The sequence below is a fragment of the Phoenix dactylifera genome, unplaced genomic scaffold (assembly GCF_009389715.1).
Source record: "Phoenix dactylifera cultivar Barhee BC4 unplaced genomic scaffold, palm_55x_up_171113_PBpolish2nd_filt_p 000882F, whole genome shotgun sequence".
In the NCBI taxonomy this organism is placed as follows: Eukaryota; Viridiplantae; Streptophyta; class Magnoliopsida; order Arecales; family Arecaceae; genus Phoenix; species Phoenix dactylifera.
In genome coordinates, this window is record NW_024068245.1 from 104522 (window position 1) to 116433 (window position 11912).

At 37.4% G+C, this 11912-nt stretch overlaps 1 protein-coding gene across 3 annotated transcripts; it reads right to left on the minus strand.

The window, feature by feature from the left end:
- Nucleotides 1-468: 468 nt before the first annotated feature.
- Nucleotides 469-3014, minus strand: LOC103721614 (heptahelical transmembrane protein 4-like). Of its 3 annotated transcripts, none has more exons than XM_026810227.2 (4): nucleotides 2795-3014; nucleotides 2382-2664; nucleotides 1878-2166; nucleotides 469-1368 (listed from the first exon to the last, which is right to left on the minus strand). In XM_026810227.2, exons 2-4 carry the CDS (start codon nucleotides 2657-2659, stop codon nucleotides 700-702), a joined length of 1236 nt encoding a protein of 411 aa, XP_026666028.2. In that variant the 5' UTR covers nucleotides 2660-2664; nucleotides 2795-3014; the 3' UTR covers nucleotides 469-699. The 3 variants fall into 3 exon arrangements, with proteins under 3 accessions (XP_026666028.2, XP_026666027.2, XP_017701793.2); XM_026810226.2 differs by having other exon boundaries at nucleotides 2772-3014; XM_017846304.3 differs by having other exon boundaries at nucleotides 2382-3014.
- Between the last annotated feature and the right edge of the window lie 8898 nt (nucleotides 3015-11912).

Sequence of the window (11912 nt, forward strand, 5' to 3'; positions counted from 1 at the left end):
TGCTTCTTTGCTCAGTTCTCTCCTCTGCACAAACCTTATGTAATCCATGTAATCCTGTCTCTTCTAAGTCTCCAACACAAGCTAGAAAAATATTTTTGGAGCTCTTAAACTCTATTTTTGAGTACATCCCTTATTGCCCAGGCAAACCCCAATGAGAAGTTCCTTTAAGGAAAAAGAAATGTACTCTAGAAAGATATATAAACATAAATAGGAATTGAGACAACATATACTGATCTTTACCTTGGCCCATAAGAGAAATCCTATTTCCAACCACTCTCTCTGTTATTGCGAAAAATGTAGGATTCTCCATTGCAAACTGCTTAACTTCATATTTAAGAACCCTTTCAAGAAATGCCACCTCTTGGTTATTGAATTCTTTGGATAAGGCTGATATTTTGATATCAAATATTGCATCTAGGAGCATACCCACATCAAGATCCAACAAAAAAACTTAAATAAAACACAATCTATAAATGGATATCCATTCCATTGCATCACAATCTAAAATTCAGGGAAAGAAAAGGAGAGTTTAAATCTTTTAGAGAATTCAAATGCCTGAGTTCCAATTGGACACAAGCACCAACATCCCTTGGGAGTACACTTCTCATTTCTTAAGGATTTTAGTCTGCATGGCATGCACAAGATGAAAAGGCTTTGCCAATCTCATGCAAAAGAATTAATGGTGGCTCAAAAGCTAATCTATAATTCCATCAAACAACAACCTTCAGTGTCTCTCCACTTGAGGTATACCAGGCCTGCAAGATAGTGAGTGTAAGCCCCTGCAATCACCAACACATGGAATAGCTGATGGCTATGGCCGACGATGTCGAACTTTCCGGGCATCCACCGCTCCGGTATCCTCGTAGCGTAGACCACAACCCCCAGGCCGTAAAATGTACCCATCAACAACTCGTACCCCGTCGAGAGGATCGCCTCAGGCCGGCGATGGAATGCAGTCAATTTGTGCATTATGGGCACCAGTCCTGATACTCCCATGCAGAAGAATAGCCCGGCTCTCACAGACCGGAACTCTGTGGTCTGGAAGACAGGCACAAGAGAGACCGAGATGGTGGCCAGCCCAAAGGCTGTGATGAAGCTCATGTAAAGGTGGCAGTAGAAAGGTTCACACAGGAAGGAGTAGTAGACTAGAGGATAGAAGGAGGTGACAATGAGGGCTGTTATGCCGGTGTAGTCGAGCCGCAGCATAACGTAGGCCATTCGTTCGGAGTGGCACAAGATAAGGTGGCATATACTGCTGGTGAGAAGGCAGAACATGGCTCCACACAAGAAGGCAAAGAATGGCCAGCGAGAGACCTCCTTCATGAGCAGCGGCGATGTTATTTTGGTCATGGGGTTCGTCACGCTCGTCTGCGTTACAATAAAAATGGACATGTTACTGGCCTCTGTAGAAATCCTGCTATCAAAGAAATCATCATGGAAAAAAATGGTTGTTCTTCTAGTTTGTGTAGCATCATCTAAGTTATTAGCCTTCACATATACTTCTTGTTATTCATATACTAGTTGAAGCTTATGCTCTTTGATTAAGTATTCATCCATGCTCTGTTTTTCGCTCTGTCGAATTATTTCTCGGTTCCTGCTGTTTCTTGGCAGAGTTAGATAAATAAGCATGATTAAACAGCACAAATTGGGGACCGGAGGATAAGAGATGTGATTATGCATAATAAAATTGAATGATTAGTACTAGATGGAGATTATATTATTGGTTAAGTATGCCACTTTGCTCTGTTTTTGTCTCTATATATTTAATCTCCAGTTGATTAGTTGGAAGGGAAATGCAAATCCTCATGATTTTGTTCTAGTAAACAGTAATAGGCCGAGCATCATTTACTGCAGATAATGAGTATGAGAGGAAGTACCAGAGCACATGGATTGGTGATGTTTCTGGCATGGGAGAATCTCCTTGGGAAGCAGTTGACAAGAAGCTCAGGAAGATGCCAACTTGATAAAGCTGGCGTAGAATTCTTCGATTCATCCACTGGAAGTGGAGAGGGCAGGCAAGCAATGACCCCAGGCTGCCCCATCGAAAGATTGGTTTCCGTCACTAGACTGGAGGAGTGTTGCATGGATGGGACGTTCATTTCTCTCGGTATCATCATTGCAGTGAGCGCAGTCAGAGAAAGAAAGATAAGAAATCCAATCAAATGCCTGAAACATGATAAGTTACAGCAGTTATGTGATCACCAGGTTGTAGATTTTATGAAGGAGTTAAAACATATGCGTATAGTAGCTAAAGATATGAAATAGCTTTAATGCCATGGATTTGTTGTTCTAATTGTCCTACTACTTCCGTTCTCATATACTACTACAATTATTGGAGACCATGGAACAACTAAAGAACAACTAGAGACCATGGAACCTACGTCCAAACGTTCAGGGTCTCGTTGTGAATGGAGAAGATGCTGAGGATTGTGTCCTTCAGAGGCCATTCGCATCGATAGTAGCCCAAGATGAACTCGTTGTCCTTCAAATAATCCGGCAAGGAGTCGAAATCCACCAGCTCACGCTTAACTTCTTTGGCCACTCCCTTCTTAACGCCCCCTTCCCTCAACTGCATTCCATTACTTTCACCAGAGCTTTCAAGAGAGCAAGTTTTCTCGAATGCGACGGCAGAAACCGCCATGGAATCCTCCAAGCTCATATTATCTGACAAAAGAAAACACACAAAGTGAAATCCATTTCAGATAATTAAAAGACACTCGGCCAGAAACTTGGAGAACCAGCTGGTGAAAGGATCAAATTAAGAACCAAACCCTTATCTTTAGAAATCTCTTACTTCCAGAAGGCCTAAAACTTATTCCACTGACCAACTATTGCTCGATGCGTCACGACAACTCTCCGAATGCCCAACAGTGCAAAAAGACCAACCAGTGGTGGAAACTTTATTGCTGCTGAGAGAAGAGAGGAGGTGAAGAGGAAAAGTGATGGCAACTCCAAGTAGTTAGCGGTTGCTGATGGAGAAACTTACGTAGTTGGGTGAGTTTGGCTCTTCCTCCGGGGGAATGCCAAGACTTATAGACCTTGGAGGTTGTCTCCAAGAGGGAAGATGCCTTGGACGTTACCTGATCCTGCGTGGTTTTAAAATGTGAACCGGTCCTTGGGGTTGGCGGAGGCCAGAAGTAGTCTACAGTCCACGAACTGGATTCTCATTGATCTGAAAGTCCAAGGGTTTGGACTGGAAGCATCACGGAGACCTCGGAATTTTTGTTACTTACGAAGGGAGAGCGTGAGGCCTCCGCATAAATTTTTGGGTAATTGACTTTCCCATCCCTCTAAAGACTCCACTGTAACAAAAAGTCCTTGTTAATTAAATCTAAAACAACCGGTCTAGAAACTTTCCAAACTGTAATTCCCGGTCCCTGAGCCCCTTTTATTTTGAAATAAGATACCGAAAATGCCCCTTCCCTCATGATCTCCCATCCTTCCGAAGAAGAAGAATTTCAGAGACTTTCCAAACTGTAATCTCCCCGCGGCTGCTGCCGACCGCGGCCTGCCCCCTCCCGCGGCTGCCGCCGGCCCGGCTCGCCTCCTCCCGAGCCCCTCCCGCGGCCGCGCCGCCGAGAATGCCTCCGCCCCTGCCCCCATGATGGGAACACAGTTAACTTGTCTAGGAACACAGTTAACTTGTTTAGGAACACAGTTAAATTGTTTGGGAACACAGTTAACTTGTCTAGGAACACAGTTAACTTGTCTAGGAACACAGTTGTCTAGGAACACAGTTAACTTGTCTGGGAACACAGTTAACTTGTCTGGGAACACAGTTAAGTTGTCTAGGAACACAGTTAACTTGTCTAGGAACACAGTTGCTTAGGAACACAGTTAAATTGTTTGGAAACACAGTTAACTTGTCTAGGAACACAGTTAACTTGTCTAGGAACACAGTTGTCTTGGAACACAATTAAGTTGTTTGGGAACACAGTTAACTTGTCTAGGAACACAGTTAACTTGTCTAGGAGCACAGTTAACTTGTCTAGGAACACAGTTAATTTGTCTAGAAACACAGTTGTCTAAGGAACACAGTTCAGTTGTTTGGGAACACAGTTAACTTGTCTAGGAACACAGTTGTCTAGGTACATAGTTAAGTTATCTAGGAACACAGTTAACTTGTTTGTGAATATAGTTAACTTGTCTAGGAAAGCCTGAGAGTCGACTCCAGGTGAGCAGGGGTCGACTCGTGCTGTTAAGGGGTCGACTCCAGGTCTGTGAACACAGTTAACTTGTCTAGGAACACAGTTAACTTTATTTTTATTTTTATTCTATTTTCTTTTCTTCTTTTTCTTTCATTTTCTTTTTTTTCTTTTCTTTTTCTTTTCTTTTTCTTCTCTTCTTCCCTTCTCCTTCTTTCTTCTTCCTTCTCCTCTCGCGAGGCCGGCAGCTACGGAAGGGGGTCGGACGGTGGCGGCCGCAGGATGGGGCCACCGGGGGGGCAGCGGCTCCTCTTCTTTGGCACCTCCCCACCGTGGGGGCGGGGGTATTTCCGGCGGCGCGGAAGGGGGCAGCGGGTGCGGGAGGGGGCGGGCGGCGGGCGCGGGAGGGGGTGGGCCGTGGCCGGCGGCTGCCTTTTTCTTCTCCTTCTTCGGTGGGAATGGGAGAGGCGGGGGCATTTTTGTCCCATAAAGCAATGTTAAAATATATATGGACCGGTTGTTAAACAACCGGTCAACAGGGATTTAATGTTAAAGTTCGGTCAATAAATGAACCGCTGAGCAAGTTTCCAAAATTTTTCACTGAATTTACTTCCATGGATGCCAATGGGAATGGAAGGAAATTTTTGGAACAAGGTAAATTCTATGTTGTGATTTTCAAGATGAGACATCAGTGCCACGTCATTGAACATTGAGCTCACATGATTAATTAACGGTACTAGTGAAATTTATTGCGGAAAGTACGCTTTGGATGCGTGAAATAAGATATAGCCATCAGGGAAGATGGTGTCTATGGAAGTGTCCTGCCAAAAAAATAAAATAAAACGAAAAAGGCATGTTGAAAGTGTTAATAAAGAATTTGATATAAATCTAGTCATTTTTGTGTGATAATCCAAGCAGGTCAGACCGAATATGGGTCCATTATCGGGTTTACAAATTTTTTTATTAAAAAAGTTGACAATTCAAATCTGGTCTTAATCTGTTCATTAAATCCAAACCAACCTACATAGCCCATTTATTAATAGATTGATTCGAGTTAAATAGGTTAAGTAGGTTTTAAACAGATTAAATATTTTAAGCAAGTTGGGTTAAAAGGGATAAAAATGGGTTAACATATCTTAAACGAATTAAATAGATCAGGTCATAATCTGGCTCAATTATTAAACAAGTTAAAAAAGGATTAAACGAGTCAAAAGTCCAAAATCTGAACCTAATTTATTTAATAAATAGGTCTAGATGGATCGATCCATTTATGACCTAAATCTATTTATATCAAATATGAACCTACAATGCTAGAATTACACCAACATTCAAGAACCAGCAATTCGACTCATCATTTAAAAATTGCACTAGCATTGTCCTATCCCAGCTTGTGTAACTTGCGAGCGAGATAGCAGATGTCCAAAGCTAGCAAGTGCATTCTAATCTCTGCCAACAATATCGTTTCTATCTATGGCATGTTGGGGGTTGAGGCTTATAATCTCGATCATCCTAATAGGAGCACTGACTTGTCCACATGAAGGAACCTGACCATGATCATACCATCCACTAGAAACAACTCATTCTCAATGGAAGGGGGGTCCCCAAGTGATTCCTCCAGCGTAGTTGATGGGTTTAACCATCCAATAGATTTGACTTGACTCAGAGCTGGATTATACTAAGACTTTTCCACCCATTAGAGCACATACCGAATGTCAAATTAATCATCAAAATTATTGGATTATCCTTATAGGGATTATAAGAAGGAAGAGCCGAATAGTTTAACAGATCTACCTACAGTGTATTATTTTTTATTAAAAAAAATATTATTTTTTTATAAATAAGTTTTATAAACCCTATCTTTTTTTAATAAAAGTTGGGTGGCTTTGCCTCTCCATTCGTCAATAAAAAATATCCTTAAAGAGATTGATTACGTATCGTAATCGAACACGGCTAACTTTCAACACCATCAGAACGGTCCACATGAGCCGCCAACATGAGACCATATATTCGACGCTCCAGGGTTGGCTCCTGGGAATCACAAGTTTGGTTGTTGCCGTTCTATTAAGGCTTTGACATGGACGGCAGAAGAACGTATGTGGCGGTTGGGAAGGGGGTCGGTAGGTAGGCAGGTCGCGGGGTATTGGCCTCATAAAGTGGGTCGAGCCTTTGGGTTGGCAGGCTCAATTTCAGCACAGTGGACTTCAGAGTGGTCCCATAATTTCATGTGTTTCACGCTACGACCATTAAGAACATTTTGTTGAGAACAAAATAATTAATTTTGTGCAGAAAAAATAATTAATTTCATATGGAGATGCTACATCTACACATGGTTGTGTTAGGGTAATGTTTGATGAAACGATGGAACATGCTCGGAAGATCTTCGAATGAATCAGTGTGTATGAAGGGCATAGATAAACTGCTATATCCAATACATGTTAATCAATTAGATAGGAATTATGCACTTATCGGCAAGGTTTGTGTCGTAAGCACAAGAAGAATTAGTTTAAAATGTTTCAATTCTACTTAGGTAAACTTCCCAAAAGATGTATTAAAAGATTAAGTAAACTCCTAGTTATAAAACTAATTCTCATTTGTTTCAAGTTGTACCATATCTTTTTCCTTTGAAGAATAGTTTGATTTGATGACCAAGCATGCTATCACTACGGGAACATCTGGTATTGCCGATACTTTTTAATAGATTTTCCAACGCGAAAATGCATTTCTAGTAAGATTTTTGACATTTTCTAAAGCGTCGCAAAAGCATCGGCAATGCTACTGTGGAAAAATAATGAGAAGTAGAGATTTACTCATGTCTAAGCAACGAGAACATAAAATTCTATCGTGCAATCTAACGATTGCTTCAGTGCATTAGGTAATTCATCCATGTGGCACAACTGAGTTGCTGGTTCTTTTGATTACAACCATGACATATCTTTATATTTTCTCTTTGTACAATGCATCATAAAAACAATTTTTCTTATAACAAAAAATGCGAGTAATATAGTGATAATCATTCATATAATAATGAGGGGATATATTATAGGATTCGTCTATTATAAGGAAGTAAAATGATTCAAGATGATTGAGAAAATACCAAGATAGAATAATTTTGAGCAAAAAGATAAATTTTAGAGTAGGTCAATTTAGCATACGTACACTCTGAAGAGAGAGAAAATAAAAGAGTATATTGGAGAGGCTTAGAAGTCTTATCCACGTCAATGTTGATATCAAACATGTTTTGTATTAAGAGTCAAACATCCATGACTTTGTGTTGCCTTAATAACTCCTTTTATATAGTTAATTCTAACAATAATTATCTAATGGCTTCTTTTATGAGTATCCAGTGGCAAGTGGCCAACCATGAGCCTTCCAAGTATCAAGTGATCAATTAAGTCATTTATGATATTAGATTTATCATTTAATACAGTTGGTTGATGTCCATGTTTATTTTATGTGTGAACAATATCTAAATCAATACAGCTCTCTAACTATAGTTGCCATACTGCAAACTAAATATTAAATGCTAATGTGGCCTAAATTTGATTTATCTATCATGGGCCGACACATAGCCAAGCAGGAGGCCAATTTTAATGGGACTCTAATTTCCTAGTTGATCCAGATAAGAAAAGCCCAGAAGTAGTCTCTCCTTCAAACTCGGACCTTGAAAAGTCCAACTCCGACGGGACTACTACAATAGAAAAAGCTCTACCATAGCGGTCAAATCTGCAGCAAATACCGGATTCATTTCGGTATTTGTTATCCGATCAGATTAGCAATTTTAATTAAACATCTACACAGAAAATCCAACTTAAGATTTCTTGGATTGTTGCTTACTACTTAGCCACTATGATAATTTTAACTTCTAGCATTAAATTATGGTTTATTATACTTATTCAAAACTCGTTCATATTATAAAATATACTTATTTTAAATATATTATGGTATTTTAATTTTAATAATTAATTATTTAAAAAAATCAATCCTCTTTTCTTCATATTATAAAACATACTTATTTCAAATATATTATGGTATTTTAATTTTAATAATTATTTATTTTTCAAAAATTCAATCCTCTTCTTTTTGAAAGAAAATAAAAAACAAATACTTCATTTTATTCTTTATAATATTTTAAAAACTTTTCATTGAAAATATTTAAGAGTTCAATAATTTCAACATATTTATATAGTCATATATATTTTTTCTAAAGTCCTTTTAAAGTAGATAATTCACGAATCTTCTTACTCATACTATAATTAAAAAGTAATGGTATCTAATAAAGAATATTTTTAATACTTTATATTATATATTTTTTATAAGCAATTTTTATATTTTTCATAAATTTTTACTATAAATCAGATTGGAATAGTGATCCAAATTCTTGGTTAATCAACTTTCATACAAATTTTCAATAATTACATCATGGACCATTACTTGATTATGGTGCATTGCGTACAATATTGATAGCAAATTTTGTATCAAGAACTATTTTCATTTTATTGTTAAACTATCTTAACTTATATAACTTGTTCATTAAATGTATCGAACAAAATCAAGTTGGATATAACATATTTAATCCATCAAAAATTTTATATAAAAATTTAATATATAATCAAGTTTCGTTAAATTTATTATCCCTGTAATAACCAATAAGCATTAAAGATAACTTTTTAAGAAAGTAGGTAAACAATATTATACACCTCCCAATACTAATAAATTATTTACAATGCACTTTTAGTTAATTAACAACCACTAACATATATAAAACTATTATGAAATATATAAAAAATTCTGAGTCAAACTGACAAACTGATCAACTTCTGCTAGAGATATTACCACTTGATCCACTGAACTGCCTCATGATCAATTCGATGTGTTGACTCAATGAATTGATTTTGATAAGTACAAAATATTTGAGTATAATACTAATAATTTTGTGAAGTAGTCAATTTATTTTATAGGAAGGTTAGTAAGTTTGAAAGGTTATAGAAGCCAGAAGAGGCTTAGAAGAACAAATCTTAAAGTTGGAGAAATATTTGAAGTGTTTTAGAAGCTTTTGTAGTGGAGGATTCGACCCCAAATCTCCAAAAGTCGACACCAAAAAACCACAGGTCGAAAATAGAAAGTAGTCAAAAACAATTGTTTCATGAGTCAACCCCTAAGATCATGAGTCGACTCCTGAAAAATTCGAGTCAACGCGTTTGCGCCTGACAACAATAATAGCTAGTTTTTCTACATAAATAAAACGACCATACTCACTCGCAATGGCTAGTTTCTCCTCTCCAACAGCTAAAAATGGCTCTCCAATAATTTTTTAAGCTATAAATGTTTCCAAATTGAATTGAAGAAGTAGATGGATTAAGAAGATTGAGTAAATGAGGTAAAGAAAAAGGAATACAAGTAAACACTACTTCTTGAGCTTCAGTTTGAGAATCAATTTAAGAAGTGACCATTCAAAGCCTCCTCCCACTTCAGATTAAGCTTCCAAACATCCACAGAGAGAGAGCTTTAACTGCCAATCATTGAATTATATCACAAGATCAAGAGCGAGTAAGAAAGGAAAAAAGAGAACGAACTGAATTTTACTCACCAAGATCTCAACTTTCAAAGCAATCTAACTTAAGCTTCAATGGCATCTATCCAACCTTTGTAAACATTATTATGTATGTATTTTTCTATCCTTGTTTAGTGCACAAGATTAAAAAAACTCATGTGGAGTTTTTGGTGTGGCTGGCACCGTGAAAATCAGTTGGTTTGTAAGATTTGGTTGTACCCATAAAATAGCTAGGTTGCGATCGATTGTCCTGAAAAATCGACTAGGTTGATTGTAATAACGAGTAAAATAGTCGGTGTAGATTTTGGTTGATTTCCTAAGAAAATCAACTGGGTTGATTATGATCCTGTTCAAAACAATCGGATTGTAATCTGAAAAAGATTATAGTAAAATTTTCAAGAAGAAAGTATTGGAGAGTGGACGTAGGAGTAGGGTTGGCACTGAACCATAATAAATCTTATGTATTTCCATTGCTTGATCTGTTTACTTTTATCTTCAGCTTATTTACTTATTAGTTTGCGGCTAAAGTTTATTTCTTCTATCAAGAACTTTTCTGCTGCATTATCAGATAAGTTTTTAAAAATCTGATTCCCCCCCTCCCCCCTTTTTTGGACTGCATAGCTGAGCAATAGGATGGAATTACTGCTTAATCGAACTCTTGAATTTTTCTATATCAAATTAGAAATATTATTGACCCTTATATAAGAACTCACCAAGTAAAAGCATGGCTGAAAAACTTTAGGCAAACAATGGTTAACTTTCTCGATACTCATATATTCATAAATAGTGAAATAAGTTTCTAATGATCTTTCTAGATCTGCATCACACACAGGTATCTTGATTTGTGCTTCAACTTTGAAATGCCAAAGTGATAGATTTTGAGTTCATGGTGTTGGTCTTGTTTTTCTTTGGTTGTCATCTCTAGATGTTAGAAATAGTTTGCAATAAGAGATGCAAGTGTAGGAAGCGGATGTATCATCGAAATACAAGCTTTATGCAATCTTCTCCTTCAATTTGACTGAGAAGAATCTTCACATTCTCATCTTTCATGGTAAAAGATTGAAAGTTTTATTCCTACCTACTTGTATTGCTTAGGTCTAGACCATGAACTAGGGCTCCATAAAGTTAGGACTCCTGTCTCTAATACCCACTCAACTCGAATATCTCATAAATAAAATAATAAAAAATAAAAAAAATGAAATTGGGGTTCTGTTAAATAAAATTGCTTACGGATCCTCTATTTATAATATCAAGGTTTGAGTCCTCATTACTGAATTGAATTGCTCTTTTAGTTAAAAGAAGAATTAGGAGGAAAACAAAGTAAAATTCTTTTTACCTTCTCTCACATAACATGTGCAAAACTATGGTATGAGGAATCTATTTTTTGATATTATTAAGGCTGATTCTTTCAGAATAAGGATTGGATTTCTCTTCTAGTTGGAATCATCATAGAACTAGATCTCAACTCTTTCATCAACTTTATCTCCTCTCACTCTGTATAATTACCCTTAGATTACAACATTATGACTTTTGAAAGTTTTGATTCACAAGCAAGACTTAGTTGGATATAGTGAATCTAGCTCCCAAACCCACCCAAAGTAGCCATGGTGGTCTTAGTGGGTCAAATGATTCTCGTAAATCAGAAGATCAGGGAGATGTAACAGCAAAACATGGCAGAAGCTGGTGGCATTGCAAGGATTGCATCGATGTTGCTATTTCCCTTTCCTTCAATATTGATATCCACTCAACGACACTGCTCCATATATTGAGTGAAAGATGGTCTGGAGAGGCCTCAGATGCTCCAAGATTTTGTGACTATGAACTCCCCAAACGTTCTGCAAACAACTAGCTGCTAAGATGTCCTGATTCATTGCTAGCTAGCCATCCATCAAGGACAAGGATGTATGGGAGTCATGAATGTTTGGTATAAAGAGGAAGAAAAGATTTAAGGATTTAAGGATTTAATATAAGAGGAAATCAAGTTAATAGAATTTGAGACGAAGAAGGAAATGAAGGCCAGGGAATTCAGATAGTGGGCCAAATATTAGATCACAAGGAAACGTGGGCTAGAAATCTTCAATAAGAGAGCCAAATTTTAGATGAAGTCTGGTTCTCCAAAGAGGATCATAATTTTATATCTCAAGGTCTTTAGCCTCTTGAACAGTTGACTTGCAATGGACCCATGGTCAAATTGTCAACCCACAACCTACCCATTG